Here is a 25,668-nt window from a genome sequence, read left to right as displayed (position 1 = left end):
GGACTGAGGCAACTCATAGCAAAGGTGGACCAAGTTCTCATCACTCCTTGTCTCACTATCTCCCATAATGCAAAGCACATCTCCTTGCCGACATGTATAATTCTATGCATTAAGGGAAAGGCCACTACCCAGATCAGTTTCGACCATTATTGAGGTCTCGTCAGCGGGAGGCAGACCCAGAAGTGATACTAAGGCAGAAGCAATGGAGAGGTCATATTTACTGATATGAGTTGCCAAAAGGTGTACCACCTGATTATTAATTTACTCTGTATTTAGATAAAGATGTTGGAAGTTTATTTTCCACTTAGTAAGACTATAATAATTTAGTTTAATCCTTTATCCAAGTGTAAGCAAACAAAGTTTGTGCCTGAGAGCTTGGTCCACCTTTGCTACGAGTTGTCTCAGTCCTGAACCACTTCAGGTGCAAACTTTGTTTGCCTACACTTGGGTAAAGGATTAAACTAAATTTATTACAGAATTCTTTGTGTTGTCCTCACAATTTAGGCAATGTTCCCTAAATTTCAGATCCTTATCCACTATCACTCAAAGTTCTCCTATTTCCTCCACCTCCCACAATATATCCCCACCAAGCATAAATTCTACATCCCATCTTTGTTTCTTAAATTTTAAAACCTTACATTTTGCAATATTGAACTCGCATCCCCATTTCCATGCCCATCCACTCAATTTAATGTAAGGCCACAACACCTTCTCTACTTTTCATAGTTTGTCCTAACTTTGCATCATTTGCAAACAACTGAATATCCCCATCCAATATCATTAACATACAGGTTAAACAGTTTTTAAAAAATTGTCTGTGTATTTTGAAAATAAATTTAGCATATTATAATTAAGAGTAATTTACCACAATAAAAACAGAATAACTCATTTAATGACTTACCTTGAATGGGAAGTCAGTGCCAAGAATGGCAGAAATTTCTTGAAGTTTTTTAACATTCCCAGTAACTAGAACTAAGATACGAGACATACTAAAATTTAAAAAAAAATTAGTTTTAAATGGTAAATATAAAATATAATATTGTAATATTTTAACATAGTGTTATATAATTTATATACAGCAGAAAAGATACAGAGCTCAGGCAGCATCTAATGCAAACAATGCACAACTGTATACCAAGAATTAAGTGTATACCAAGAATGGCTGTACAGTGCAAATCAAGCCTTGGCTTCCAGAATTTGTGGCTCCAAGTAAACAAATACAGTAGGAGTGAAATGAGTGAACAGTGAAATCAGGCAAGTGATGCTAGAAAAGATATTATGGAATAAGTACAAAATAGTTAACAGTAATCAGATGCATGAGAAATATAGCATGCAAGCTAGAAAGGCAACAAGTATGGTTAAGAAAGAAAAAGTGCACTATGAGAGGAGATTGGTTAGGCAGACAAAAGATAAATCAGTGGAATTCTTTGACTACATGGAAGCAAGGCATGAATAATTATGATGGATGGGTGACTTGGTGAATAGTCATGGTAGCAGAGTCAGTGGATAGCATACTGATCAGAATTTATCCGGTGCTTGATTAGATTAGATGTTAAATAAGAATGTGGAAATAGATGACATATAATAAGTATTTTTAAGGAATGTACAAATGAGTTAGATATGTCCTTGACCTGGTTATTTAATGAAAGTCTTGTGGTGGAAAAGGTTCCTAAGGAATGGATAGAAAGATAAAATAATACCACACAAGCATAGTTCTAGGACAGAAGTTTCCAATTACAGATCAGTCTGTATGTCTGCAGTTGTGGTCATAGTACTGAAGAGGTTGGTTAAGATTAGAATACAGGACTGGACTGATGGACATAGAATTCTTTGTGATGATCAACATGGGTTCTGTAAAGGACAGGTTTTATTTTAGCAACCTACTTGCAGTTTATGATAAAGTGATGAACATGTTGGATAAATGAGACTTATATACAGCAAATATTCTTGGACTTTGCAAAGGTATCTTTAGATTGCCACACAATAGGCTGGTCACAAGATGCAGAGGATAGGAATGGATAGATGGATTAGAAATTGGTTCTCTGATTGATACAGGTTTTGTATGATGGAGCAGTGTCTCAAAAAAAAGGAGGTAACTAGTGGTGTGACCACGGATCTGTTCTTGTGCCTCTGCTATTTAACTTATTTGTTAATTCTATTTTGAGTGGAATGACTAGGAATCTTCAGTTGTTTGCTGTTGATGCAAACTTGGGAAGAATTATAAGGAACATTGCTGATGTAAATTTTTTTCAGGAAGATTTGAATACACTTTTCACTGAATAAAGTTGCAATTTTAGACCCGATAAGTGCAAAAGTGTTGCACTTTGGATATAAGACTTTGCTATAATTAGATGAACCATATTTCAAGAATTAAAAATGCCAAGAAATTATATTCTTGTTTAATCCTTTATCCAAGTGTAAGCAAATAAAGTTTGCACATGAAGTATCTTCACAACCAGGCTACTTGTATATAGACGGTAATGACTTCACATTAATTTTTATTTATTTTTTTTATTCGTGACACCAAGGAGTCCAAAGACTCATTGCAGGAGGACACCTATTGAACAACTCTCCGTCTCCACCACTACACCGAACCTCTACTACCCACAACCACCACCACAACTAGTATTTTTTGTCTGTAAATTGCGTGTGTTCTGAAGGGCCGATTTGTCTGTATGCGGGATGAAAAACCCGAGTTTCCGGGAGAAAAAACCTTGCTACCTCCGTATGAGATCGGCTAACTCACCTTTGATTGAAAAAGTCCATATAACGATTCCTCCGGTCATGACAAGAATCGAACTTGGGCCATTTTTAATCGAACTGACTTGGAATCCTATAAATCCTATATGCAAAGCACACCTCTTTTCGGGTGTGTATTAACGTGCATTATGGGATACTAAGGCAATTCATGTGAAGGCATTAGCCTCTATATAGAAGTAGCCTAGTCATGAAGATACTTCACACGCAAACTTTATTTGCTTATACTAGGATAAAGCATTAAACAAGAATATAATTTCTTGGCATCTTTAATTTAATTTATAATCAAGTGAAAAAAAATTTCTACATGTTTCGAGAAGTAGATGAGATTGAATTTTTTAGAGATACTTCTGCCATAAAGGTAAGACTGAATAACACATGAACACAAAAATAAAGATGAATAAACTATAAAACTTTAATAGGCAAATATTTCAACCTGAAAATTACAGATTATCATCAGTGACATAAAGGCTAGCAGAGCACAAGGTGGAACATAAACAATGGATTATTTAAAATAGTACAAGCTGTGTGATGGCATAAAGATAACAATGCTAGTGGCTGAAAAAAGAAGCTATTAGATTAATATATATATATATATATATTAATGATGTCTGATTATAATGAAACTTTCCCATATCTTCGGTAAGGAGAGGCAGTCATTCCAATTCAGGTTAGGATGATGGAGAAAGGCTTTGGCACTCTCTTTAAGCAAATGCTTAAACTTGAGTCAGCATTAATGAAGTAAGCATGTTTCAGAATGGAGGATATTGTGGTTGGTATCAATTCAGTGTTGTGCTATGCCAGATTTCTTATTAACAATGTTAAATTGGTGTTCATGTAATCTTTTCTGCACAGAACTTCCAATTTGTCTGAAGTGGTAAAGGTGGAATTCACAAGGAACTTGATAGATGCCAGGAAGAGAAAGATATTGTTTCTCTTTAGAAGGCAGGAACCAAGAGGAGAGTTTGTTGAAAGAAATAAACATAGCTGCTAAATTGTATTTTTTTTTTTTTAAAGGATTTTTGAAATTGGTCCAGAAATACCAGTAATGTGCTGAAATTAGGACCTTCATTATTCATAGTTGTTTGAAGTGGACTGTAGGAATCAAAAACATGTTGCAATAGTTCATTCTGAGAAGCCATTCAGTTGCATAATATGTTTGATATCCAGAAGTCCTGCTTCACATTTTGCAATTTATAGCATACAATATAAGTGTGATGTAAGAGTTTTTGATTCCAAAATTTTGAAGGATGTGAGTAGAATGCTGTTGTATGTAGCAGCTATGAAGCTAGGTTTATGATAAAGGAAGTAGTTAGTTCACCTGAAGAAGAGCAGGAGGGCAAGATATTTGGGAAAATTTGTTTGATGTCCTTTTCTATTTGCATAGCAAAGTTTATCTGGTGGTGTAGATTGTTTATGTTTGCTAGAAAGATAGATAACATATCTTCTTTGTGGGTCAGAGAGCAAAGGCACTGTCATTGCAGTGTACCCAAAAAGAAGGCTGAGAATGTACTGATGATAAAAGGATTTCTTCTAGGTGTTCTAGATAAAAGTTTGTGATAGCTAGATTGGGCTCCTCATATATGTTTCTTAAATTGTTTGTAAAGTGTTTTGGCAGATTAAATAACCTGAGTGGCAATCTTCCAGAAGGATGTTGGTGAATAAGGATTCAATGTCAAAATTGACTATTAAGTCAGCAAGTTCATCATCATCATCATCATCAAATTCCTGCCATGTACCCTCAAGGGGTGTACAGGATATGACAGTACTACATGAAAAAATTACATCATTACTAACTTCCTATCTACAATTTTCCTCCAAATCAGTCTGTTACTTGTCAAGACTCCAACATTATCAGATCTTATATTTCTATCGTCTAAGGCACTTTGTACCGTATCAATCCACCTATATCTTGGTCTTCCTCTGGGTCGTTTTCCTGCCAACCTGGCAGAGAACACTTGTTTTGCTAATCTTTCCTCTCCCATTCTATTTAAGTGACCATACCATCTGAGATTAGCTCTGCTAACGCATTCCTGGATGCTGACAATGTCAAGTTCTTTCCTAATATCCTCATTTTTAATATGATATTGCCATTGATGCCATCTGTTCACGCCTCTAATCTTTCTCAGGACTCTCATATCTGCGGTCTCTAGTCTTTGGTCAAGTGTTTTACTTCTGACCCAGCTCTCAGATCCATAAGTTAAAATTGGTTTGAACACAGTCTTGTATACAGCTAATTTAGTGTTCCGACTAATTTCTTTCTTATTCCATATGAATTTATTCAATTGACTTCCCACGATACCAGCTTTGCTGATTCTGTTGTCTATTTCTATATTTAGTTTACCATCTTCAGTAAAAATTGTGCCTAAGTAGCTGAAATGTTTTACTTGTTCCACAGGTCTCCATTCACAACACAGTTGACATTTTCAATGATTCTGCCTATTTTCATTGTCTTTGTCTTTTTATTGCTGACCTTCATACCATATCTATTACAACAGCTATTCAATTTAGTCAGAGAATCTTGCAGACTTGTAGCGGATTTATTTAGAAGTATAACATCATCCGCATAAAGCAAAGAGCTGACATTAACATCTCCAATTTTGATATCAGGTTTAATACCACATTCCTTCATAATGTGATCCATATAGATAATGAATAACAGAGGGGATAATGTACATCCTTGTCTCACACCAGATTTAACATTAAACCATCTTCCCGTACTTCCTTCAATTCTAACTGCTGACTCACAACTCAAATACAGACTAAGTATTGCTTGATATAATGCCCCATTGACACCATATAACTGCAGCGTATTGAATAGCTTCTCTCTTGGCACCTTGTCATATGCCTTTTCCAAATCGACAAAACTTAAATACAGATCTTTGTTATATTCCCATGCTTTCTCGACTATTTGTCGTAAAGTGAAGATCTGATCCTGACAGCCTCTATTTGGCCTGAATCCAGCTTGTTCTTCACCAAGCTTTTCTTCCACAATTCTTCTCAACCGTTTCTCAAGTATACTTGCATAGATCTTGCCAGGAACACTCAGTAGGGAAATACCTCTGTAATTCTCACATTCAGTTTTATTTCCCTTTTTATATATGGGTACTATGAGAGCTCTACTCCAATCATCGGGAATTCGTCCCTCTGTCCAGGCTTTCTGAACTATGCAGTGCAGCCACTGTAAGACTCTTATACCACCATACTTCAGCATTTCTGGTCGAATATCATCTACTCCTGCTGCCTTTCCACATTTCAAGCCTTTGATGGCTTTTTCTACTTCAAGTATGGATATGTATTCCTGACTGCATGCCTGGTCAGTGTTTTTTATCACTGTGCTGTCATCACTGCTTGTTTCATTTAGCAGTTTTTCAAAGTAATTACTCCATACTTCAAGGATATCTTTTTCTCCTGTTTTCATTTCACCTTTATAATCTCTAATTCCTTTTACAGCACTCTTTCCTCCATTCCTAAGCTTCTTCAACACCCTCCAGAATATTTTGCCACCTTCTTGATATTTATTTTCTATATTCTTGCCAAAGTCCTCCCATGACTTTTGTTTAGCTAGTTTTACACACTGTTTAGCTTTCTTACATTTGTCTCTGTATTCTGTAAGAGTAAAAGCTGACTTATTTGCCAGGAACTTTTGATATGCTTTCTTCTTTTCCTTCACTGCCTCTTTAACTTCCTGTGTCCACCAGGGAGTTCTGATTTTTTTATCTTTGCACACAACCTCACCACATGGCTCTCTGGCAGAATCAATCAATGTTTCCTTCAGAGTTTGCCACTGAATCTCCAAGGTTTGATTCCTGTTCTCAAACTCTTTCATTTTCTTTTCAATAATATTTCTGTATTTTAGTCTACAGTTTACATCTGAGAGCTGCTCAACTTTTATTCGCTTTAAAACTTTCTTACATGTTATTCTTTTCAATATGAAATTCAATTTTATCCTGCTCAAGACTAAATAGTGATCACTTCCAATTTCAAATCCTCTGTACACTCTGGTGTCCTGCACCAGGGAGAAAACATCACTATCAACAATAACATAGTCAATGAGACTTTTCTTATTCCTAGCCTCTTCTCTCCATGTGAATTTGTGCACATTTTTATGTTGGAACATGGTGTTAGTAATAACCAGTCCATGTCCTGAGCAGAAATCCAACAGATATTTGCCATTATTATTAGCTTTGCTCTTTTCTCCAAATTTTCCCAAAATATTTTTGTATGTCTCACAATCATTTCCTACTCTACTATTTAGATCCCCAACAAGGACCAACTTTTCCTTTTTCATTGTGTCAGTTGCTTTTTCTAAAGCCTCAAAAAATTCCTCCACTTCTACCTTAGTAGAACCTTCTGTGGGACCATAGGCACAAATAAGTCTCATTGTCCAGTTCCCCATTCTCATATTTGCCCACATTACTCTACTTGAGACTGACTGCCATTCAAGAAGATTAGCCTCGTATTTTGTGTTGAATACTATGGCTACTCCTTCTTTTCCTTGATTGTTATTGCCTGAATATAACATTTTGTATTTATTGCTCAGAAAGATCTCACCAGTTTTGGTCTTTTTTGTTTCAGTCACCCCTATTATGTCGATCTGGTACTTATCTAATTCCTCAGCTAGCTCCATTTCTTTGCCATTCAGGCTGCTTACGTTGATAGTACCGATCTTTAACTCTGGTGATGTTGAGTTGGGGTTTGTTTTCAGATTTGTTCCAGTAGCTGACTTTTCGCTGTTCGCCCTGGTTCCCTGGCGAAAACAACGGGGGCCTTGTTTAACTGGGCGACGCCCAGCCGGCATGAAATTTTGTCATGTTGTACCATCATTTTTTATTTTGGTTTAACCAATAAGAATACAATTTGGTCGGCTAAATCCCAAATTGCCAGCCCATCCTCGTTCGTTCAGTATCAAAGTAGATACCCAACAGGGTGCACCACGAGAAGGTGAGGATTGGACATTAGGTCAGAAGCCCTGGTCGGTTCTCCGCATCCTTTAAAGGCTATGTGGAGGTCTCCTCTCAGTTATACAGCTTTGACCCTTAAGCACCCCCCAAATCTGTGCACAATAATTCATATGTGGCCTGATCAAAGTCTTGTACAATGGAATCAAAACATCCTTACTTATATGAGTCAGTGTTATTTGCATCATTCCTGTAATCCGTTATGTCATCCTCACAATTTTAGCAAAATGACCAGAAAATTTCAAGTCCCTATCCAGCACAACCACTAAGTCCACCTCCTCCAAAATATCCCCACCAATCCTATACTCTGCATCTCATCTTTGATTCCCAAATTTTAAAATCTTACATGCTGCAACATTAAACTGACATCTCCACACACTCACTTCTTAGACAATCTATTTAGGTCCTCTTGTAAAGCTACAACATCTGCTCTGCTTCTCAGAACTCTCCCAAACTTTGCATCATCTGCAAACAACTGCATATCACCATTTAAGCCTTTTCCATTGTCATTTACATACAAATTAAACAACAATGGCCTCAAAACAAACCCCTGGGGCTAGTGAATTTACATACAAATTAAACAATGGCCTCAAAACAAACCCTGGGGCAAGCCACACCTTCCTCTTCTGGGATATCACTCCATTATACACAACCTGTTGATACCTATCAGACAGCCGATCTCCAATCCAGTGCACTAATCTACTACCCAATTACATGTATTCCAATTTAACTACTAGTTTGTCATGTGGCAATCTATCAAAAGCCTTTGCAAAATCTAAACATACTACTGTATATGCATCCTCATTGTCTAACATATTTGTCACATTGTTATAATAAGTAAGCAGACTGCTAAAACACAATCTTCCTTTAGTAAACTCATGCTGTCCATTAAAGAGAATTCTACTGCTGTCCACCCAGTTCTGAATAATTGGCCTCACTAACTTCTCCAACACTTTGACCACAACTCCAGACAAGCAGATTGGCCTATAATTCAAAGCCTTAGTCTTATCACCTAAAACGCTCATATTAAAAATGTACATTAAAGCTAGATGTTGAAAGTTTTTCCACTTGGTTATATTATAAATTAAAGTTGCAAGAAATTATATTCTTGGTTTCATCCTTTATCCAAGTGAAAGCAAACAAAGTTTGCACATGAAGTAACTTCATGACTGGGAAACTCGTATATAGAGGCTAATGACTTCACATCAGTTGCCTTCATGCCCTATCCTATCAGTGGTCCTAATTGGCACTTAAGTGCCCATAACCTTTTCAAGTATTCTTGGACTTCGCAACCATAACTCGAGGATAAGGTGGTTAGACCTGTGCCTCCCGGTGTGTCCTATGTCCTTATAGATGTGTGTGTTCACGGGGCTGGTTTGTCTGTTCTGGGGGGACAAAAAAATCTGAGTTTCCAGGTGAAAAAACTCCCTACCTCCATATAAGACCAGGTAACTCACCTTTCATCAAAAGAAACCAGATAAAGGATCCTCATGATACTGACAGAAACTGAACCCAGATCTTTCTGACCAAAGGGCTTTGTCTATACTGACTGAGCTACAGAGGCTGCATCAATTGCCTTAGTATCCCATAATGCAATCCACATATCCTTACAGACATTTATTATGCTATGAGCTTCAACCTTGCTATCACTTCTGGGTCAGGCTCCCACTGATGAGACCTCAAGAGATGTACAAGTTGGTAAGAGGTTGTTATAGAATTAATGTGGAAGATGTTTTTCATAAAATGGTGGGAGATACACAACTCCCAGTGTAGACAAAAGGTCTACACTGGGAGTTGTGTGAGAAGTGAAGTGCAAAGCAGGTTTTTTTTTTTTTTTTGCATCGAGAGCTGTGAATGATTGGAATGCATTGCCTGCGGTGAATTTGAATATGTTTAAAGCATGGTATGATGAACTGTGTGTATGACAAAAGGAATCCCCTAGATGAGTCTGTGACTCCAAGTCAGCAAGAAAATTTAAAAATGAATCAAAGTTGAGCAGTTTTCAGACATAAACTATGGACTCAAATATACAAACAATATTCGAGAAAAAACTAAAAGGCTTGAAAACAAGAACCATACCTTGAAGATTTAGTGGGAAAACCTGAAGAAAACATTCTTTGATTCAGCCAGGAAGGCTGTGGTGAAGCTATCTTCAAGGATGATAAAATCAGAACTCATTGGTAGACTCAAGAAGTTAAAGAGGCATTCAAGGAAAAGAAGAAAGCATATCGAAAGTTTTGGAAAGTAAGTCAGCTTGTCCACTTAGAGACTGCAGAGAAAAATGTAAGAAAGTGAAGTACTGTATAATACTAGCTAAACAAAGGTCATGGGAATACTTTTCCAAGAACATTAAAAACAGATATCAAGGTGGGGCAAAATATTTTGCAAGCTATTGAAAAAGCAAAGAAATTAAGGAAAGAATACTGTATGATAAAGTGACATGAAAACTGAAAATAAATCATCTGAAGATAAATATACATTCTAGATGTATGGAGTAATTACATTGAAAGACTGCTAAATGAAACAAGCGATGGCAGCATGGTGGTAGAAACACTCATCAGGAATGCAATTAGGAATACATATCAATATCAAAGTACAAAAACCATCAAAAACCTGAAGTGTGAAAAGGCAGCTGGACTAGATATTTGACATACTAATGTCAAATATCGGATAATTTCAAATACTAATGATAATTTCTTGAGTTGAAAAAAAATCAAAGTAGTATTCAATGATGAATCATGGCTTTTAAAGCAGATGAAGTCACATCACAAATTATTTCAATAGTAAAATATTTGTTTCACTCAACATTCTGTCTATAAAAGAAATTTAACTGGATGATGTGCAGAACAGCTTTCAACAGTGAGGAGTTTCCGTTTATAGCTACAAGTGTTAGTTCCACTAGCATAAGATACTGTGGATTCATAGAAATTTTTTACATGGATCATTTCTTTCTTCTCATGCAATGGGTACTCATAGCTGTTATTGCAAAGGCAAGTAGTAAACCTCTATCCACTGAACCAGATGTGAGCGAGTGAATGAGTGGAGACATCAGTTTAACTGAGTGCAAGGTTTTAAATATTGAACATCAAATATGGAATACTGTCATTTTTAGTGATGGTTGACTGGGAGATGATGTTTGGAAGAGAAGTTGCAAAGATACTAAAGTAAAGATCATTGCAATGGTGAGAAGACCATCGACCAGCAGAGGGATATAACAGCTCTGCTGTATTAAGTCTTGATTGGATCACATCTCTGGAGTTTTGGAATGTTGCAATGACAATAGACTGAGGAAATATAATCCACAGAGTTCAGAAGATACCAAGAGGGCATGATATGATAGAGATATAAATTGCTGACAGGTGCTTATCAAATAGATACTAAGACTTTCCAACTGATAGCACAGAAAGAGAAGTTACAAGGAGAAGGGGTTATCCCTGGAAAAAGCACAAGGGAGAGAGTAGGATTTTTTTTTTTACAAGGTGAGTGGGGTGCAAAGAATGCATTTTGTAACAGGGTGGTTGAATGCATAGACAATGAATGATTTTAAGATGTGGTATGATTAACTATCAATGAGCTGGAGAACCAAGACTACACATACTGTGATGAATTTTGATTCCTTGGAAGTCCGGTGTCAACAATAAAAAGAAGTATGAGAGAGTCTGCCCATATGTAAAACATCTTTGGACCAGAGATTTCAAATGATTTATTCCATGAGATATTTACTTTGTGTTTAATTACTTCACGTTAAAATAAGGCAAGGTGGAATTCTTATAGCAGAATTATTTGACATAAAATCGTTATATCACTTTTATTGCATATCACCATGGACTTCCAGAAGTTAGTCAGGCCCACATTTCCAAAAACATATGATTAATAAATTGATAGTTTTGCAATTATATATATTTCTCAAGAACTCACTGCAAGACATGAGATTTGCAAGCTATACTTCTGTAAACTGTCAAACTTATTATGGAACTTCCGCGTGTTCAATTGCATGCTCGTTAAAACCGGACCTAATCTGTATTGTGAAAAATATTAAAATATATATAGAGATAGATACATAGATTTTTTAATGTCTAGTCTTTCCTCCGATCCCAATTACTATGGGAAGCATTCCTTCTTTTCTGAACTACTAACGTAGTATAAAATAAAATTCAGAAATTTATTTATTTCATTACTTAAATTATTTTAATGTCTAGTCTTTCCTCCGATCCCAACTACTATAGGAAGCATTCCTTCCATTTTCTGAACTACTAACGTAGTATAAAATAAAATTCAGAAATTTATTCATTTCATTACTTAAATTAGTCAGTGGCAGGAGTAAACACGTGAAAGAGCGTCCAAAAATCACAAATATTAATAACATCCAAAAGCGCGTGTAATGATTTACTTACTCCGAAAAATCGCATATCAGGCAAGTAAGACATCTAGCGACAGAAAAAATAAAAAATAAATAAAAAATCCGCTAACGCCTTCATTTCCCTTACAGAGAGTTGGCAACAGTGTTGCCAATTTAGCTCTTTTAAAGCTAGATCTAGCTGCTCCTTTTTTTCTTCCTCAGCTCCAAAAATTTTAATCTAGCACCTAGCTCCTTTAGAACTAGTTTCAGTTTTTTTTTCAGTTGTTTTTATAACTTACCGTTAAACAAATTGTTTAAAAACTTTTCCAGATGTTCATTTGATAAAGAATTGTATTGTACGTTTGGTGAAGGCATCACACACGTTTCAAACATACGATGACGTCAGTCAGTCACGTGGCCCAACAGTCTGCCATTTTTTGTCGCCTTAAAGTTGATATAGTTCGCCCACCGATTTGAGGTCCCTCGACACTTCTGCGCATGTCAGAAAAAGGAGAATCCATTCCGATAATAGGGTAATCAGTCTGTCTTCTGGGATTCCGACCTGTAATAATAAACAAACTGAGTTTGTTTATTATTACAGGTCGGAAAATTTATCTTTTCTTTTACGAACATTGCTGTTTTTAAAGTGTAACTATTTTATTATTATTATTATTATTATTATTATTATTATTATTCCTGATATCTCCAAGGAGTCCGAAGACTCATCGCGGGAGGACACCTACAACTGTCTCTACACCTAACCTCTACTACGAATCATCTCCATCAACGCCATCTACCGCCCACCTCCAACACCACCACAACTAATAATTTTTGTCTGTAAATTGCGTGTTCTGAAGGGCCGATTTGTATGTATGCGGGATGAAAAACCCGAGTTTCCGGGAGAAAAAACCCTGCTTTTGCTTGTATAACAGTTGGAAAAATGTACCTAGAGTGTTAATACGTGCAAATACTGCGTTCTACATAAAACAATGTCACTTCGCTCCATGATAAGTTTCCTTTTATTCTGGGACTTTTTAAAACAAAATCCGATTTCATGAAGTATTTTCCTTAGAGTTTTTCTTTTCCAAGGAAAATTAATTTTTTCTTTAAGCACAGGAATCAATTTCGGAACAGTTGGCACTCTTTTCTCGACCACGTAAAATTCGTGAATAGTTCTTCTTATAACGTCTACATCAAAATCATTCAAAGCTACGGTTTCGATGGTTTTCTTTCTCTGGCGCTTTTTTTAGGAGATTTAAATTTTGGCTTACCTTCACCTTTTGATTCCCGTGTACTTGGCAGAGAAAATCAAACAAGAATCGTGACGAGTGGAAGTGTCCCCATTGCAGAGACAACAAAGGAATGTCGCCTTTGACCGCAGGCGGAAAACAGCACATGTAGAAAACAACCGCAGGCAGTAAACAGATATCAACAACAGAGGGAATTAAAAACAAAGAAAACAACAACGGAAACCCAGGTGAGCCATCTTTAAATACATTACTTAAAAATAGATTACAAAACCTAAAAGACTGTTTAATCGATTTTGTTGGAGAATTATTTAAAAAACATACCGCACAAATTACAGAAAAATTCAACCAATATGAGGAATTCATTAAATTTAATAATAACTCGGTAGAAGGTGTATTACAGACCGTAAGAGAAATTAAAAACTGCGTTAAAGAGCTAACGGAAAGACAGCATAATTTAATTAAAGAGACAACGGAACTACGGCAAGAACTAAACTCTTTAAAGCAACAGTACGAACTCTCAAACCAACAGCAGCACAAAAAGATTTCCTCATAAATGGTCTCCCAGAAATAGCTACGGAACATCTAAGAGACACCGTAATACAACTAAGCCAAAAAATTGGCTCTCCCATTGAATCAAGAGACATCCAGTCAGTGCATCGGTTACCACAAAAAAGGAAAAGAGAAAATAATACCCTTCCTTCTTCCGTCGTAGTGCGACTCACCAACAGCCCAACAAAAACTACGCTCATAAAAGCTAGAAGGATTAAGAAACCAGTAGTCAAGGATCTGAAAGGAGACCACGACAATACCCCAATATACTTGTCCGATTTCCTAACGCCATATTACCAGAAAATATTCTACCAAGCAAAGAAGGTAAAAACAGAAAACAATTACCAGTTTATATGGACACAGCAAAATATTCCTAAGAAAGACGCAAGACGTAAAACCAATCGAAATAAAATCCGTAGACGACCTCAACAGGCTGCCACATTGAAAGGAATATTGACAACTCGTAAAGAAGGAACAGCACACCAACCAACATGAATGCAGATCATCAAGCAGACGTAATCACCCCGGAATATGATAATTGCCACATTCTGAAATCAATAACAGAATGGAAACAACTGACAATCCCCCAAAAAGGACTATCTATTCTCCACATCAACATCTGAAGCAATTACTAGTTGTGGTGGTGTTGGAGGTGGGCGGTAGATGGCGTTGATTCGTAGTAGAGGTAAGGTGTAACACAGTTGAAGATGTCCTCCCGCGATGAGTCTTCGGACTCCTTGGAGGTATCAGGAATGATAATAATAATAATAATAATAATTCAAAAATACTGGCTGACTCTGCAAGCTTATCTGAAGGAAGATATAGACGACATAGACATTTTAATACTGACTAAAGTATCCACGACAAACGAAGAGGCATCCACCTACCAAATGCCACACTTCCAACAACACAAACACTGCAGACAAACAAAACGAGGCGGTAGTATAATAATATTTACCAAACATAAACTAGAAGTAAGAGAAACAAACTATAAATTAGAATACAGAAAACATATGCATCGAAATTAAAAACACCAAACAAGAAAACTCCCTGATATTAAACGCAATATACAGACCACCCAACTTAAGCACCACAAAATTCCTAGAAGAAAAACAAATGGCTTTCAACCACCGAAATAGGGACCTCAGAATACTTGATGATAATAGGAAACATTAATATAAACATTAGGAACATAAATAACAACACAGAACAATACCTAGACCTATTATCGGCATATAACATAACCCCATCCATACAGTCGTATACACGAGAAGAGATAGTCGGAAACACAGCAACCTCATCCTGCATTGATCATATAAATATAAGGGCCCTTCCAAACAGCCACACAGCAGCTGTCATAACATGCAAACTGGCAGACCATTATTTCACAGCATTACAGTTACACACTGAACCAGAACCCATAAAAATCACTGAGACTACAAAACAGTATTATAGCATTCTAAACGAAGCAATAGTAAACGATGAAATCAGAAAAACAGACTGGATGCAGATAGCATCTTTAGACTCTGCTGAAGCTGGATATAATAATCTTAAACTTGCATTTAACAAAATATATAACAAAGCATTAACAAAAATAAAAATACGCCCCCAAACGAAACAAAATCCATGGATAACAGACAACATACTAACAGACATACAAAGAAAAGATGCCCTATGGAAACAACTTAAGAAGTCGCCGAATAATATTGCTTTAGAAGCTGAATACAAAAAAAATGGAATCTCCTAACAACACAGATAAGAATGGCAAAAAGAAACTATTACAGCAACAAATTAACAACAGCTCAGAATGACATAAAGGAAAGCTGGCACCTGATTAATGAAATACTGGACAATATACACAGAACCACTGCCTCAGAAACAATAAAACACAGCTTTCCCTGCGACCCCAAATCCCTCAAACAATTGGAAAACAAATTTAATCAGCACTTCGTGAACTCTGTCCAAAAGCTACAAGAAACAACCTTTCCTCACACAAACGAACATTCTCCACTAGGTCCACGAGCAACCCAGTCGATGTGGTTCCCCACAGTAACAAAAGAAGAATTATCACTGGCAATTCAACAAATTAACCCTAACAAAGGACCAGGGATAGACGGAATCAGACCAAAAGACATCAAGAAACACTCAACCAACCTACTTCCAGTTATTCAAAAACTGTTAAATAAAATCTTCGAAACGGGACACATACCTGAAACAATGAAGACTGCATTAATCACACCCATACACAAACAGGGAAAAAGAAACATTATAAGTAATTACAGACCCATCACCACGCTGTCTGTAATCAACCAAATCATGGAGCGCATTGTACATCAGAAACTCTCCACATACGTTGAAAAATTTCAAATCATACCCAAAACACAATATTGCTTTCAAAAAAATAAACGAACAGCAACACTCCTGGAAGATTTCACAGATCTAATAAATGCTGTAATGGATAAAAACAGAATAACATTTGTGGTATTCATTGACCTAACCAAAGCATTTGACACACTAACACATAAAACCTTGTTTACGAAACTTACCCATATAGGAATTGGAGGTCGTCTACTCCAGTGGTTTAAAGCATACACGAAAAACAGAAAGCACATCACACGTATAGGATCAGCATACAGCAAAGAGGTACATGTAACCTGTGGAGTACCGCAAGGAACTGTCCTATCTCCCATTCTATTTAACATATACACACACGACATAAGTCAACTCCTCCTAAAAAGTAAAATCTTCCAGTACGCAGACGACGTGACCATAGTATCCATTCACAACAATGCAAATATCGCTTACACAAATATGCAACACGACATCTATCAAATCACTAACTCGTTAACCGAAAACGGCATATATATAAACCCAGGGAAAACAAAGCTAATGGTATTCAAAAACCCCCAAACCCTGCCCATAAAAACTAAATATCTCACTATTCATCCTCCTATACACAAAGTGCAGAACCTAAAATCACAACCATCACACAGGTGAAAACAACACGCTATCTTGGACTTCACTTCGATGCTGATCAAAGTTGGAATAGCCATATCAACTACCTACATACCAAGCTTAGGATAATAGCAAGCAAACTGTACAGATTAAAAGACATTGCCCCAACCCACGTAAAAATACTAATCTATAAAGCATTATGTGAAAACATTTTAAGATATGCAATCACATCATATGCATTCTCTGCAGACTACAGACTTAACAGGTTACAATGGTTGCAAGATAAAATGGTAAAACTGATCATCTGGGAACAACCCACTCTTATGCAGGAAGCATGGACAAAACACAAAATATTTAAGGTGAAACACTTATGCCACTACACAGTCATGTTAAAACATTACTACAGCCCAACATATAGAGTAACCAGAAGAACATATCAAATAACAAGACCCAGTCAACAAACTACATAAGATATAAGTAAAACAATCACAACGGCAAAGCCACCCGAAACTTCTATGTACCTGACATGATAAACAAACTGCCGTTCGACAACAGAAACCTAGGAACACACAGAGAGCTGAAACAGGCGCTGTATAAATATTATAGCGAGAATGAAAATTAGAGCAATTCCTGTCTCTCTCTCCCCCACCACACATGCACACACACACACACAAACCTATGACAACCCCCCCCTCTCAAAAACTATCACTACAAGAACACAAAGAAACAAACACACCATGTCTAAATCCAACCCTATTTGCACAAAAAAAAGAAAAAAAAAAGTTAAACTGTAATAGCAGTCGAAGTCTTCCAAGCACGTACCAACAAACAGTAAAATCAACACCTGGCTTGTGACCAGTATAGGAACATAACCATGAAACCACCACCATCTATCATCTATTATCTTCCTCAGATAAGCTCTGCTAAGCTGCGAGGAAGAAAATTATTAACTTGCAAGTATCTGTTAATCACAAATGTAACGTGTTATAAATATTATATATATATAATTACTACAGCAACTATGTATGCAATTCATCTGAGACAAAAAATAATAATAATAATAAATAAATAAATAAATTATTATAATATTATTATTATTAGTAGTAGTAGTAGTAGTAGTAGTAGTAGTAGTAGTAGTATGTTCAAAAATTCTGTATAATCTTTATCGTAAATATTAGAAGAATATGTGTTATAAATACATAATATAGAGGCAAAAAGTATTTTTTTTTAAATTTCTAATTAAAATCCAATGTAGAAAATGTAGCACTTTGTGCTGAATTCTCTAAAATTATAAGTTGCAATGTCACTCAAGATGTTTATTTGTAAGTGTAAATATTTTAGCAGATCAATAAAAATATTATCATATCAAAAAAAAAAAATATATTTGTGACCTCCAGGGAGTCCAGAGACTCATCGCGGGAGGATACCTATATATATAGCTGCTAAATATTGTCAGCTTGTAAAGGAGGTTGGACAAGATGGCGGCTCGCGTGTTAGTGTTTCGTGTCGTGTATTTTTGATGGTGAATTGTGAATTTGACTGATAAGTTTTTAGAGATTTATGTTTATTCTTTAGTAATATCAATTATTTGTTGCTGCCATAAACAGGTATTTTATTTCCCATACTGGTTTATCCAGGTACAGGTAAGTCAACTGACTTCACAAAGGCGATACGCTAGGCCTACTACCATTCGTATCGCCATTGTTGTACTTTAACATCTTATTGCTGGTTGACACGCCTATGCTTGATATTGCAGGCAGTCCTTTGCGGCTGCGGGATATTTTACAAAAATTTCTGCTGGCAGGTCTTCAGACCTGCGGGATATTTTATTAACGCACATACGAAGTTAAATCGATATGAGCGTACCTGACCTAGACGTATTCACTGACTTGCTCGATAAAGAGCCAGCTCTTGAACTCATTGATAAACTCCAAAAGAAGTTCAAGCTGACATGGCCCACTAGTATGATTGACCCCGACACTATTATCGAGTCACTCGATAAAAAGCTAGCACTCAGTTTTATTAAAAAGCTCCTCAAAAAGTTTGAACGGGATTGGCCCGGCTACTTAAATTTGTATTCCTCACCTGAAGTCGATGCTGAGGAAAATGATGACTCCCCTCAAATGGAGGAAAAACTCAATCTAGTTGTCTCTACCTCTAATCCTTCTGGTCAAGAAGAAACCCACGCACGTAAGAAGAGAAAAATTCTTGCTGCTGAGTCAACAAATGTTGTTGGTATGGACGAGGATGTTCCCATTTCAGATCCCTCTGCTTCCCCCAATGAAAAGGTGGGAAAAGGGAAAAGCAGAGATGGTCATCACTCAGAACCATCATGGCTAATTCACAGATTCGTTACACGTCTGCTAAAAATTCAGACGAGGGAATACGTATCCAGCCCACCACGCTGGCTGACTATAGAAATCTTACAAAGGAATTGGACACTAGAGGAACCCAATATCACACATTTTCACTTGCCTCCGAAAAAAATCTGAAAGTAGTCTTACGTGGAGTCTCCGAGGATATTGACACTGATGAAATAGTTGCTGACCTTAACCTACAGGAACTACCCCCCATAAAGGTTACTAGAATGTTTAGATCAAATAAGACACCTATGCCTTTAGTTTTAGTAGAAATTCATAACATTTACAAAGACATTTATAATTTAAAATCAATGTGTGGACTCAAAATCACCCCAGAACCATTGAGAAAGAAATCATCTTCTGGGCAGTGCCACCGATGCCAAAAATTTGGCCATGCCCAGAAGCTATGCAAAGCTCAGTTCAAATGCCTAAAATGTGGCGAGAATCACCCCACAAACACCTGCGCCAAGCCAAAATCCACCCCGGCTAAGTGCGCTAATTGTGGGGGTCCTCACCCTGCTAATTATAGAGGGTGTATACATCACCCCAAAAACAGATGGAATGATACAAGTCATCAATCTACCTCGTCATCTAGTGCGAGAGTTCCTGAAGCTCAGGCTACTCAGTTCTCCAAGAGTGAATACATGACAACAGGTGCTCGCCCATCGTTAACTGAGCCCCTTAAGAAAACGAATCTTCAACATCAAGTAAGAACATATGCTGATGTGGCCCGCTCCAATCAGATAGTACAAACCCAGAACCGGAATAATCCACACTCAAATCTATCAGCTGTTATCACCTCTTCTCTTGCAAACATGCTGCAGGATTTCAGCAACTCAAATCCATCCTTAAGTGTCACAAAAAGATTCCTACAGCAAACCCAATCCATATTATCTGCACTCTCTGATGCATAGGAAAAAAATCGTCCCAAATTCTCTTAGGATTATCGGTTGGAATGCCAACGGTATAAAAAACAAACTGTTAGAAATCCAGGAATTTAATAATAGATACAATCCAGATATACTGCTAATTAATGAAACTCACCTGAGGCCTGCTGACACCCTGAAAATCAGAGGGTATCAGATTTACAGAAACGACAGGCCTGGGTATAGAGGTGGAGGTACAGCCACCCTTATCAAAAACTATATCAATCATCACTCAGTAACCAACCCTACTACCACCAACCTCGAAATCACAGGAATCAATGTTCTCACAAACTCAATTGGAAACCTCAAAATTTTTTCTGCATACAACCCTCCATTAAAGACATTATTGACCTCAGATCTGGATGCCATCCTTGGAGCAAAAGGACCGGTCATCATTGCTGGAGACCTCAATGCAAAGCATCCTGCTTGGAACAGTAAATCTACCAACAAAAATGGTCGCATCCTCTCTAGCTACACAGGATTAAACCATGCTGTTGTGGCTGGACCTACCGAACCAACTCATCTCAGTACATCTGGCACTGCTGATATCCTGGATATAGCCATCCTGCAAGACATTAAACTACAGTACAGCCTTACATCACTAAACGAGCTGTCGTCGGATCACAACCCAATTCTACTGCAATTGGGTGAGCAAGAATGCCTGCCTCCTCCTTCTCATTCAGGCATATCGTGGGAGAGATTGTCTAAAGCACTTCGGGATCAAATAGGACCCGCCCCTCCCATATGCACACCAGAAGATGTGGAATCTGCAGTGACTAGCTTCACCCAACAGATTAAGTCCGCTATAATGGTTGCATCCTACCAGAAACCTGTTCCCAAGCCTGATCGTTTGCCTGAGGACATTATGGACCTGATCAGAGAGAAGAGCAGAGCTAGGAAGAGATTTCATAACACTCGCGCACCTCAGGATAAGAAAGTGCTTAACAGATTGAATGGAGCAGTAAGAGATGCACTTAAAACACATAGAAACGAAGTCTGGGATAAAAAGTTAGCCTCTATCTCACCTATTGATCACTCTATCTGGGGCCTACTGAGAAATATCAAAAATAAAACCAGATCCCTCCCCCCTATAATCTCAAACCAGGGCCTAGTCCACACAGATGCAGATAAGGCAGAAGCCATACTTAAAAATCTTGAGGATCAGTGCAAACCTTCTTATAACAACATTGATTTCAATCATCTGTACAAAATCCACAGACAGGTTAGGCATGCACTAAGCTCCTGGACCAGACAGCATCTCAAACAGGGTGATCAAGCTGCTGCCTCGAAAAGCCATAGTGCATCTGACCAATATAATAAATGCAATCTTAAGACTTCACTATTTTCCTTCCACCTGGAAAATGGCTGATGTGATTCCTATACATAAGCCAGGCAAAGACCCACACTTACCGCAGAATTATCGTCCAATCAGTCTCATCTCCAATCTGGGTAAGGTCGCAGAGAAGGTCATCCTCTCACCACTCCAAACCTCAGTAAATGACCTAGACATCCTCCCTAAAGAACAGTTTGGATTTCGACAACACCATAGTACTACCCAGCAAATCCACAGAATTGTGGAATATATCACCACCAGCTACAACTGGCGCCAGTGCACAGGTGCGGTATTCCTAGACCTATCTAAAGCATTTGACAAAATCTGGCATTTTGGACTCCTGCACAAACTTATCTCAGCCGGTATCTCACTAAAAATGGTTCATCTAATCCGTTCATATCTTCAGAATAGATCAATGCAAGTTAAAATTAACGGTTCTGCATCGTCCCAGCGTCATATCTTTGCTGGAGTGCCGCAGGAATCTCTACTGGCTCCATTGCTGTTTTCTGTATACATGTCAGACATCCCACACAATCCGATGACTTCCATTTTAGCACTGTATGCGGACGATACGGCAATATTAACCAGATCTCTCAGACCCCACTTCGTTACTAGAAAGCTTCAAGAAAATCTTCTAAAGCTGGAGGGTTGGTTCTCCAAGTGGAGATTGGAAGTCAATCCCCTGAAAAGCTCAGCGGTTCTCTTCTCAAAAAGGCCAATGTCTCCTGCTGGAGATGTGTTACTATTCAATACTAAAATTCCCTGGCAGAAAGAAACAAATTACCTGGGTGTGATTCTCGACAAAAAGCTATCTTTCAACCAACATATCAAGTCTGCATGTGCAAAAGCATCTAAAGCCATAGCTCAGATCTACCCGCTAATTAATAGAAATAGCAAACTCAGCAACAGAATCAAATTGCAGCTATACCAGATGTCGATTCGTCCTATAATCACCTATGCCTCTCCAGCCTGGAGCCACACCTCTAATACTAACATTATTAAGATATAGCGAGTGCAGAACAAGTGCTTGAGAATGATTTTGAACGCCCCGTGGTATGTTAGAAACAGCCAACTCCACAGAGACACAAATATTCCCTATATTCTCTCTTATCTACAATCCTTAGCTGCCAAATTTTTTCTAAAGACGTCCACACATCCCAACGATTTGGTTCAACAAGCTGCAGCATAGGAGCCAACGGACATATTTAAATATAGAAGACCAAAAACTATATTAGCCTCCTATAGCGATACATAATCTCCATGCCCATTCAGGGCGAGCAAACTGCTCGTAAATTTTACCCTCACTGTAACCACGACAGATAGCGGGGAATATGAAAAGCATCTTGCTTCACCCCTAAAGACATAAATGTCAATTGTCAGCTTGTAAAGCAGACAACATCTTGCTGCAGATCCATATAAGACTGTTCCTATTACAAATATGCTTGTGAAAATGTCTGATGAGACCTTGAAATTTGAAGGTAGGTTAGCATTATTTCTTTGTTGTTACTCATCATTCAACAGTTGCGCTCATCTGGTAGATCTTTGCAAAAATATCATCCCAGACAGTCAAATTATGCCAAAGGTAAAAATGCACTGAACCAAGTGTTCTGCATTTGTAAAGAATATTCTAAGTGAGCATTTTGAAGATTTAATCGCGGACATTGGAGATGAATATTTCAGCTGCTAATAGACGAATCGAATGATATCACATTGAATAAGATTTTAGGAATGGCTATCATTTATTATAGCAAGAAATTCAACAAAATTATGCATACATTTCTGAGCATGGTGGTTCTAGAAAAGTGTGACGCTAGTGGTATTGTGGCTGCACTGAAAAAAAAAGAGCTCTTGACCAAGAAACTGGACATTAAAAATCTTATTGCAATTGGTACAGACAATGCCAGTGTTATAGTTCGTGTCAATAATGGCGTTTTTGAACAACTGAAGGCAGATATTCCCTCCTTAATTTTAATTAGATGTGTATGCCATTACAACTTTCATTACAACTGGCAAATTGGCAATGTCTCAGTTGTGCAGAATCTTTCCCAAGAAAATTAGAATTTTTAGTTGCCGAAACATATAAGTGGTTTTCACATTCTCCTTCAAGTCAAGCAGCATACAAAGAGCTGTATCACGCTATCAACGAAAATGATGCTCCTCTAAAAATTGTAACTGTGCAACAAGGTGGCTCTCTATTGAACCTGCAGTAGACAGAATTCTCAGCCAGTGGTTGGAATTAAAAACTCACTTTGAAGTTGTGAGTGTGACTAAGAAATGTTACAAAGCTCAAATTTTGCGGGAGATGTACAACGTGAAAGGAATCTGTTGTACCTTTTATTTTTGCATCCTGTTCAGGTTCAGCAAGTTAACAAAATTTTCGAAATCTAACAGTGAGTATAAAACCAGATTATTTGAAGACCTTTCTCGTTTGATTCGTTCTATTGCTAATATATTAGTGCTACCATCATCCACAGTTGGCCCTCTAGAGTCAGAGATTGATGACTATTTGGATCCCAATCCAAATACTGGTTACAAATTTGAAAGAAAAATTTCAGAGTTGATGATACAAAAGAAAATAACGCAAATTGATGAGCGAAATCTTAGAAGTAGAGCAAGACAGTTTCTTCTGGTCTCTTCAAACAGCTTAAACAAAGATGGCCTGAAAATTTGAATATTTTAAGAATGATGTTTTCTTTTTCTATTGACAATACCTAAAACATATAAAAGAACCTGTTACTCCCATCTTAGAAGTAATGCTGAAAACAGAAAAAAATGTTGCTGCTGCTGAATACCACTACAATACTGTCCACTTAAATAAATGGACAAATATAGAAAAAACTGAGCTATTCTGAAAGGTACGAGAATACAAAGATGCATCTGGAATGAATCCATTTAAAGAAATTGCTCAGTGTGCAATAAATTTATTAATACTGCCAAATTCTAAAGCGGAAATTGACCTAATTTTTAGTTCCATGAATGTAGTTAAAACTAAATTAAGAAACAAGATGGAATTGCTCGGGCTGAGAGCTATTTTGTCAGTCAAGTATGGCCTCAGGCATAACAACAAGTGCTGTACAGACTATTATTTACCAGCATCTACACTGAGTAATATTGGAACAATGGCCACATATAATAAAAACTGAAAATCTAAGTGAAAACGTGGGTGAATTAAGTGCAGGCGACCACATGGAAGATGTATTTAGCCACTTATATGCAAGGTATCACTTCAACTTGAATAAAGTAAGAAACTTAAAAGTATCAGCTACTACTTTAAAAATTTTAGCTTCAATTTTTTTTAACTCCTTTTTAGCTCTTTTTTTAAAGATCTAGCTGTTTTTTGTAATGTTCATTTGGCAACACTGGTTGGCAATGCCGTTTAGACCAATCTACCTTTTGGAGATGGAGGGGGGCCGTTCAGTCTCCACTGGAGCCAATCAGAGAAAGCTGGCTAAAGATAATTACTAATAATCAACGGTATCTAGTGAGAGACAGCTGACAAGCTCTGCCACCTCGTAATCTCTAATCCGAACACTATATATACATGTTTATCTTAGATAGTGTGGGTTCTATGATCGATTTTCATGAGTTTCCGGGATAAAAAAAAAAACCCTCTTTCCCATGCCAGAGATCGGCTAACTCGGGAATCGGTCGAAAAAGAGGCTAAGATATTGTTCCTCCAGTTGGTGACTAGAACTGAACATAATTCTCTCTTCCGGCGACCAACCGCAGTCGAGTGCACGTCATATCCCTGAGCTACACAGGCTCCTCATCTAACCTGAAAAAAAAAAAAAAACATAGTGTTAAAGAAAGTATCCATCTTTCATACCGCAAAAGGAATGGATGGAATTCCTTTAGAAATGACTTTTTGATGAGAGAGAGAGAGAGAGAGAGAGAGAGAGAGAGAGAGAGAGAGAGAGAGAGAGAGAGAGAGAGAGATGTGGCAAATCTTTGCTTCCCAATCTACATTGATAAAGATCCTAGCAATCAATGAACGCTTGGAAGAAGTACACCAAACAACTGACACCATCTCATGGATCATATCCCTAAATAGTTCCCATTCTACGGTCGATTTTTTTTTATTGAAGCCAGACTTTCTTAGCATGGCAATTAAGGTTTTTCCCTAATTGCCATGCCAATAATCGACTAACCATGGAAACCGAATAAAAGCAAAAAAAAAACCAATTTCTAACGAACTGTGCAATTCAAAAGTTACAGCAAAATATAAGGACCATTGAAAG

At 37.3% G+C, this 25,668-nt stretch overlaps 1 protein-coding gene across 3 annotated transcripts in view; it reads right to left on the bottom strand.

Annotated features, from left to right (window-relative positions):
- The window catches only part of LOC150095201 (inosine triphosphate pyrophosphatase), a 34,626-nt gene extending 22,137 nt beyond the window's left edge, over nucleotides 1-12,489 (bottom strand). The window contains exons 1-2 of one of the 3 annotated variants that reach the window (XM_090410266.1): nucleotides 12,357-12,489; nucleotides 902-989 (exon numbers count right to left, since the gene is read on the bottom strand). In XM_090410266.1, coding sequence (XP_090266392.1) covers nucleotides 902-988 — 87 coding nt within the window. In that variant the 5' untranslated portion in view covers nucleotide 989; nucleotides 12,357-12,489. Of the gene's footprint in view, nucleotides 1-901; nucleotides 990-12,017; nucleotides 12,066-12,112; nucleotides 12,230-12,356 lie in introns of those variants that run through there. The other 2 variants (XM_090410265.1, XM_090410267.1) reach the window with 2 other exon arrangements.
- Nucleotides 12,490-25,668: the final 13,179 nt, after the last annotated feature.

This window comes from Typopeltis vanoorti, chromosome 20 (assembly GCF_054136105.1).
Source record: "Typopeltis vanoorti isolate ZY-2024b chromosome 20, IOZ_Tvanoo_1.0, whole genome shotgun sequence".
Classification (NCBI taxonomy): domain Eukaryota; kingdom Metazoa; phylum Arthropoda; class Arachnida; order Uropygi; family Thelyphonidae; genus Typopeltis; species Typopeltis vanoorti.
This window is presented reverse-complemented; position numbering and strand designations above follow the sequence as displayed.